Source organism: Pterocles gutturalis, unplaced genomic scaffold (genome assembly GCF_000699245.1).
Source record: "Pterocles gutturalis isolate BGI_N339 unplaced genomic scaffold, ASM69924v1 scaffold48066, whole genome shotgun sequence".
Taxonomy (NCBI): domain Eukaryota; kingdom Metazoa; phylum Chordata; class Aves; order Pterocliformes; family Pteroclidae; genus Pterocles; species Pterocles gutturalis.
In genome coordinates this window covers 13,211-21,618 of record NW_010107228.1, presented here as the reverse complement: position 1 = coordinate 21,618, position 8,408 = coordinate 13,211, and the positions used below count along the sequence as shown (strand labels likewise).

General features: G+C 42.2%; 1 protein-coding gene across 1 annotated transcript in view; it reads right to left on the bottom strand.

The window, feature by feature from the left end:
- Positions 1-359: 359 nt before the first annotated feature.
- LOC104472374 (ectonucleotide pyrophosphatase/phosphodiesterase family member 6-like) overlaps positions 360-8,408 on the bottom strand; it is a gene marked incomplete at both ends in the record, with an annotated part of 21,252 nt that continues 13,203 nt past the window's right edge. The window contains 2 exons of the mRNA XM_010088025.1: positions 360-519; positions 4,910-5,021. Coding sequence (XP_010086327.1) covers positions 360-519; positions 4,910-5,021 — 272 coding nt within the window. The remainder of the gene's footprint in view (positions 520-4,909; positions 5,022-8,408) is intronic.

Here is an 8,408-nt window from a genome sequence, read left to right as displayed (position 1 = left end):
ATGATTCTATGATATGATTCTATGATTAATTGTCTGATTCCACGAACCTTACGAAATGAGTGGTTTTGATTCATTTGCCTACTATAAATCCTAGCTGGCAACACAAGTTATGAGCAGAGCAACATGTATATTGGTTTATGGCTTCCTGGGGCTATCGGTATAATGAACCGCTAGGAGGATTATAATGCCATTGATGAAAATAAAAATCAGGGGAATGGTGCCTTGACTTCCATGTGATCTCAGTAGCCTCTATTTCTCAGGAAATAAAAGTTTACAGCCAACACATCCAATTAACAGGCATTAAATAAGCTCTCGGCAGTGCCACAAAGAGCAGCTTTAAAAGCTTTTTCCAAACACACCCAGGAGCTGGGGTTTTGGATGCCACTCACCCTGATGAGTGTGATCATGTTGCTCAAGGCTTTGTCTTTTTTCTTCCGCTGCTGAGATGAAGGGCCGTAGTGGTGGCCTTCCACATCGATGCGCTCGTAGTACACTGCAGCCATCTCGGCGCTGCCGTTGCTGGAGGTGGGAGGGAGGGGAAGGAGTGAGAGACTGATGTGCATGGGAACCTCCTGGCTGCTGGTGTTATTGTCCTCACCGGCAGATAGAGCCACAAAACTCCATTTACTCCTTCCAGCCTGTGCTTTCCTACCCACTGTTGCATGGCTGGCCTCGTTATTCATGACCAGATTCTCCTGAGTTTGCTTGAGACTCCCATCGGAGGTGCCAGGTAGAGACTGCTATATGCAAACACCGGCTGGCCTGGCAGCCCTCTAATACCTCTTTGAATTAGGGAGGCAGCTTTTCCTTTAATGGCAAAGAAAGACCCAAAAGAAATAACTAATTTCCACGCTGAATGCTCTTATTAAAAGGATTGTGGGAATTACCAATCAAATGTGCTTTAATTAAAGTTTGGCACTTCTGGCTTTCTCCTGTGAGGTCTTCCAAACCACCACTGTCAACTCAGGACAGCGCTTCCATGACCTTGCAAAATCCCAAGTGGTATGAATTGGGGTGAGATTTTAGATGGGGTTTTTATTCAGGAATATGACCAAAGGGAAACTAAGGTAAATCTCAGAGTTACACAAGTTTAGCTCATCACATGTTTCAGTACTGAATGCCCTCACACTAATTAGTGGGCTTGCACATACATCAGTGCTTAATTACATTTTCATGACGACTTTACAGATCCCTGTAAAGCTCCCTGAGAGCAGTCGTGTGGATAAAATCGCAAATCTATGCTCATGAAGTTCAAACCCAGTCTTCTTCTAATGCATGCCCTCATCCAGATTAAGATCCCCACAAAAAGACTTTGTGTGATGTCCTGACAGGTCCAGCATCTCTAATTAAAGACACCCGAGTAGTTTAGGGTAATGGGTGAGACAGAAGAGAAAAAATCAGAGGTGAGGGACTGAATGAATGAATTAGGGTCTGTCATTTGCACTTGTAAATTTGCTGAAGGCCTCAGAGGAGCAGTCCTGCAGGAAGCTGAAGGTCTCTGCCATGGTGGGAATTTCTCCACCGCTGTCCCTGTTTGTACAGTGTAAAAACAGTGTTTTTTCTCACTCTTCATGATTTAAATATCAATCAAATGAACAAACCCTTACCTCCTCCCAATTTCATTTTAATCATTACTTTCTATCTGTATTAGGCATAAATTAACTTCTAAATTTTAACTCTGTAATTTCTATATTGCATACACACTCATTGAACCTATTGAAACAGTTTTTTTCTGCTGCAATGCCTGTATTAATTAGCTACTTAGGTGTTAGTGGTTAATGACTGCTTTGTGTCTTCTCACCTGTAACTAAATGGTCTTTTTGATCCAAATAGAAGCTAAGAAAGAGATTTATTGCATAAACCAAGCGGTGTTATTTGGGCTGTGGTGAGATTTCTCAGTGAGGGCTAAGTGCTGTAAGAATTAATGTTAAACTTTGCACATGACTTCAGTGGGACAAGCTCCAGTTAGGCAACATGCTTTGAAGTTTGCAGGACTGGGTACAGCACATCCAGAGCTTCTAAGACTGAGTTTGACTTTTGTTTCCACTTTTGAGAAATTAGGCATCTCTGATCATGGCTTGCAGGGGAGAAGTAATCTCTCTTTCTAACTGTTAGTCCTGTTTTTCCCATCACCACTAACTTTCAAAAGAAATGGCTAAGGAAAGCTTGCTGAACAAAGCTGGACGGCATTGATGGCAACACCAAAAAGGGTTTTACATTTTATTAACATACTTTGCAAGTACTGCACAAACTTCACGACACTTGTCCAGGAAGGCAGGTAGATTACAACAGCCCTTAAACTATAGTTGTGGAAAAGACATAAGGGAGGCTTTAGTTTTACTTGCCAAAAAAGGGTGCTTGACTTAGTTTTGAATATTTTTGGTCTAAATAATGGTCTCAAAGAATCTGTTTGAAGAGACTGGAGAATATTCCTGAAGGATGGTTTCCTCTGGTTGCAAGAGGAGTTCAGTGGCTCCCTGAGGAGTTAGGTACATTGATAAAACTCCCTTTGACCCTGGTGAAGTTAAGATGGGTCAGGACATTCGTGTGCCCAAACTCAAGTTAACCCCTAGGCTACCATGCCACAATAAAAGGCTTACTCTCTCCACCCTGAAGTCCCTGTAAGGTTTGCTAATGGTGGGATTGTAAGTGCAGTTCATTAACCACTAACACCTGCCATCAGGGCAGCTGAGCAAGGCACTGCTCCAGGTGACAGACTGCCCTTGCCATAGGCTGTTCTCCCACGTAAAGCTAATGCTAGCCTCAGCTAATGGGATGCCATCCCTAATGGGCTTTTTCAATTAGTTGGGGTGTGGAAAGGAAACACGCTGGATTTGCCAGCCTTTGAACAGCATCAAGAGTCAGAAGCTCTTGCAAAAGATGTAGACGACAATAAAACGCAGCTCAGGAGTCTTCTGCCCAGAGATGCTAAGTCCTGCCTACGCCAATGGCATTTCAGAGGCTTTACTTCTTAAGGGCCGGCCCAGCAGCACTGAAAATTTTTTGTTAAATTTTAAGGGACTAAACAAAGAGGATGAATGATGGGAAAAACAACAGAGAGAAAGGAAAATTTACCTCTTAATTTGTTCGTTGTCTACCCTCCTTTATTACTCTAAGTCCCTGCAGTATTTACACCCACAACTGATTATTAATTTTATTAACGATTGTTTATCCTGTTTCCTGCCTTGCTGCAGACAGGGCACTTAGTTTAAAGGAGAGGAACCCAGGTAGAAATTCAAGAGGGGATGGCATGTAAATGGACACCAGAGACTGAACCTCCTGTAGCTCCAGGACAACCTGCAGGATTTTGGCTCTTCAGCAGGGCATAGCTGGTGTTTATGGCAGACATCATGGTGGCAATGATTCACTCATTTCTTGAAAGTGCCAGCTTTCACATCTTGCAAGCTGCCCCACCAACGCTCCTGTGTCTCTGCCTTTTTCTTCTTTTCCACCAAAGGCAGCAGCAAGCAGCCTTGTGACTTGGGGTGAATTAGCTATTTAAACTTTTTCAATGGGCTCCAGCTACACAAAACAGCAGCTTGAAGGGCTAGAGCTCTTAAGAGTTTGTGCTTCACTTTTAATTGTGTCCACAATTACTGAGCAGCCTAATGCACCTTGCTTCACAGAAACCAGATGGGGAGCTTCAAGCATATCTTGACCAATCCCCAAATGATACCTGACCAAAAATTTCCATGGCAATTCTAGGTTTCTACCAGAAGTCAGAGCTGGTGTCTGTAATGTTTTCTATTCCCTTCTTTACTCACTGAATTAAAAGTGTTGCAGAAGTTACAAAAAGCCTTCTATAGCACATATGAACTCCTCATGTCACATGCAGATAACTTTCTTAAAATACAAGCTAAATCATTTCAGGACCAAATGTCTCACATGCTCAGAGACAGCTTCTCTCTAAGCCCTGTGCTGTAAATGACACTGTGATTTGTGAGCATCTGTGCAGCAGGACCCAGTGTGCAACTGGGAGCAACATCTCCAGCAGTGCTCTCATCATTCTGGAGCCTTCATTTCAAGGACAAGCAACACTCAGCATTTGAATGTGCAGCTCTTCAGATTCAAATCACTATGGCAGTTTGCAAGTAGCAAATTAGAATTGCATCCTAGGATTGGATAATTTGTGGAACCAACACGGTTTTAAAAGAGGAAGCTTAGCTATAGCTAAAGTAAGGCATTGGATCTGTGCATGGCAGTGCAACATTCCCTGATTTTACAAGGTACATGGAATTGTCCCTTGTTAACACTTGGATGAGAGATGGTGGAACTAGAAAGCTGTGGGTGGAGCATACATTTTTCCTATGAGCTCATTGAGAGCTATATTCCCAACTCTCCCTTCAGCTGGACTAGACGATCGTCGTAGGTCTCTTCCAACTGAACTATTATCTTCTGTTCTGTTCTATTCTATTCCCATATTTGCACAAAATGAAAGCCCACTCCAAAATCATTGGGCCTGAGATCTTCTAAAATGCAGAAGGAGCCAAAACATTCGTCTTGTAAATAAGTGACTAGAGCTGAATTTCAGAATTTCCAAATTCCCAGGAGCTCTCTCTAAATCCAAGCATTTCAAAGTCTGCTCTTGCAGGTCAGTGAACAGATACTCACAGACTCACAGACCGATTTTCAAATTGTTTGAAACAGAAAATTTAAAATAGTAAGTCAGGATTTCTCCTCTGTGTTGTAACCTACACATGAAAAGATGAGCACATCTTCCCCTCCGATCTTAATGTAAGGGCCTATTTCTGTTATGGTCATGTTTCCAGGACAGTACTATAAAGCAATCTCAGACCCCTTCCTATCTGGGAGTCAATCCTGAAAATCTCCCTACACCAAGGCTGATAGTAAACCCAGTTATTCATCCCTGAGAGAGGAAACCCCACACCGCAGAAGTCTAGTGACATACCCCAAAGACTCAAGAGCATCGCTGATGGCATCTGCGAAGTTTTTGTCTGTTGGGACACTGAAGTACTCACGGCAATAACTTGGTCTGACTCCAAGGATTTCGACCTCACAACCTACAAGCAAAAAGTGTGGTAAGCTTTGCTATTTCACTTTGATCACAGACCCCACACTGTGGGGTCCAAGTTCAGGTTTGTAATGCCCTGTGACATTACTTACCTTACACCTTCCATGCAGGAAACCTTGTGGTTGGGAAGGGAAAAGGGGAGAGAGGTTGGTTTGACGAGTGCTTATAGCAAACTGTACATTGGATCCTTTTATTTCCCTCTCTGAAAGGAAGGTCTCGGTGTGACCTTCCCACAATAAAACTCTTGATCCCCTTGTGGCAGTCAGTTTCCACCTAAATCGCTAGATTGTTTTCATTTTAACTACTGCAGCCACATAGCCTCATTTCCAGGCTGCCAACATAATAGATTTAGATATTGTTCCCTGAAAGTTCAGCAAATACTTTCCAGTTAGACACACTGTAACTTACATTGTAATATCCTCTACAAGCCGTGTTTTATTATGTGATACTGGCACTCCACTATTAAATCTGTTTCCCAGGAGGTCTTATTAAAACAGTATAAACCAATTAACTCTCTTGGTAACTTGCAGCCTTCCTTGCAAAATACAGTCTGTTTTGTGGCCCAGAAATTTACGGCAACAAATCCTACAGGAGAACATGGCCCTGAACACACAAAAACATGTTTTTGTGGTGGTTTTTTTTTTTTGCCCTCTCGCTCTCTGGTTACTATGCTGCTGAATAACATTAACATTTAAAAGAACTGTGCTTTCAGAAATGCTGCATTCATACAAATTATCTTTCGAGAGCCCCAGGGTCCTCCCATCACAGTTAGGCATTTTCTGGTGTATTCCTGGGGCACAAGAAAAGAGAAGAGATCTCTTGCAAAATGGCCTTTGTATACAGGGATACAGCCAGGTCAAAAAGGCAACTCTAAGCCATAGTCTTACTATGCAAGTAGTCTACAGCCTACATTTGGGTCACTTAGATCCTCCCTTGGGATGAAAGGAATGGGCATTAAGGACTCTCATAAGCTGGCTGGTTGCTTGGGGGAGAAGAAGGTTGCACAAGAGGTCTAAGTACAAAGAGGGCACTAGAGCAAGCAGAGCTACTTTCAGGGATGATTTACAGTGGTTTGCTTACTGGGACACTCAGCAAAGGGAACTTGTCAGTGTCTTGCATCTCAGCCTGCATGAGCTCATAGTGTGGAGGTGCAATATGGGGACACGGGGAACAGCACACCACTTCCAGGCTAAGGTGGCTGTGAGACTTCTGATCGAGTCTTCTCAGGAGTACCATGAAGGGTTAGAAAAACTTAGATATTTAAGCTTAGGTAATTTTTAAAAATCTCCACTGATTTGCAGCAATCCAGATAAGTCAGACAGAGGATACCCTTTCCAAAAGTTAAAGAGCCCTAGCACACATGACAGATTCAGCTTCTTTACCAGTGGTCCATGGCAGTGGCTCCCAGGTCTCCACATTTTTGTGTGTTTCGAGGGACCCTATCTATTATGATTATTTGTTTGTAAAAATTAATTATTTGCAATAATAGCAGAAAATTTAGCCACATAATTTACTTTTCTGTAAAAACATATTTACATCATTTTGAACCCCTATCTAATATTTGTTTTCATAAAAATTGTGGAAGTATGTGATGGTGCTCACTTTTCATTCTTCCCCTTTTGGCCCAAACTTACATTACTTAATCCTCCCCTTTCTGTATGCAGATACTTTCGTGTTTATCTCTCCACCATGAATGTAATTTGCAAGCTGGATGAACAGCCTGCAGATTACTTGACAAGAACTGACTCTCCTTACCATTGACAGTAAAACTTCTGTACATCTGTACACAGCACCTTCAAGAAATTACATTGTGCAACAGAGACAGGTCCCAGCTGCTACCTAACCAAATCATCACAAAAAATTAATTCCATGAATGACCTGAAGTCATCTCCAGGAAGCAGGAGCCCTTGCCCCCTGCCCTGAGGGTGTACAGCTTCAGTCTTTCGTACGATGTCGTGGGTGCTACTAGCAGCAAAACACAGGCTTTCAGCTACCTCAGGGTTAGAGGTGATGCAGTAGTTCTCTGTGGGCTTTGACAGTATTTCAAACCTGAACTGGAACTTCAGAGCCAGTTTCTCCTCTGACACTTGAGTCTGGGAAAAGATTGGCTCCAAAGCCAGGCAAGAAAGGACGTGTTTGGAAATGCGTTGCAAATGCCTAGCATTTTAGTTCGGCTAGATGACTGCTCATAGCCAGTGACTAATATGATGATTTAGCGTCTTTTTTTCCTCTTCAGATACTGACAGCAGATTATAATTTTCTCAGATATCATCCCTCAGAATTACCCACAAAATAATTATAACTGGAAGCATTAACCTCTTGGGGATCTGGGATATTTTAGTTGTTTAGATATCTTTGCTATTTCTAGATTGTCAAGTGATGAGCACGACCCAAAGACATAAAAGACTACAGAGGCAGCAACAATTAGAAATAATTTTGTCCACTAAATATTGGTCTGTTTGTTGGCAGTAACACTGAAAATTCAGGCAGCTTAATACCAAGATCTTCCTTTTTTTTAGCCTCTGTGATGAACAGAATTTAAAGTTGTATTTTTGATGTTAAGGCTTGCTACAATTCCAAAATACTGGCCATGAAGACCTTTTAATACTTAAATTTCATTTTGGTAGAGCCCAGGACAGATGGTAAATTTTCTCATTCAAATATTATGGGAAAGCAAATTTAAAAAGATTTGAAGCCAGACAAAGGGAATGTTATGTTTTTCTTGGTTAAGCTACAGATAGATGAGTCATACTTACTAAGATTAATGTTAGATACCTCTCTGCACAGTTCTGTATGATGCTAAACCTGTACTTAAAAACCTGAGCTACTGGAGCAGGAATTAAGACTTCTTTCACAGTGATATATAGGCTCCTCTTTATCGGTCTGACATGGAGACCTGAGCCTCTGCCAGCTTTAAATTGCATTTCTAAACATTCATTTAACAGTTGGACACTTCATGTCATAACAGAAGGTTCTGAAAACTTTCCAGACTAGCTCCACGGTCTGGTAAATGTTGTTGTGTTTAAATGGTGAAAGGTTGCGTTTAGAGTCTTTTTTTTGCCCCTTTCTCTCATTTCAGTGTTGAGAAAAAAATGTCACTGCACTTCAGCTGAAGCAGTTGCGTAGGCTGCTGAAAAATTAAGGAATCTGTGGGTCTGGGATGACACCACCCACCAGGCTGAGCAGGAGGAGTGATATAAAGCTTTGACGTTGGTGGTACCACCAGGATGCTCTCGCACTCCTCTGGGGCTTCTCTGTCTGCTGGAGCGGCAGCGCTTCAGGCAGGCAACCTGTGCACGAGGCTGTGCATTTCACCCCACATTTGGTGTTAGCTGATGTGTTTTATTTAGCAATCAACAGCCAGAAGATATGTAAC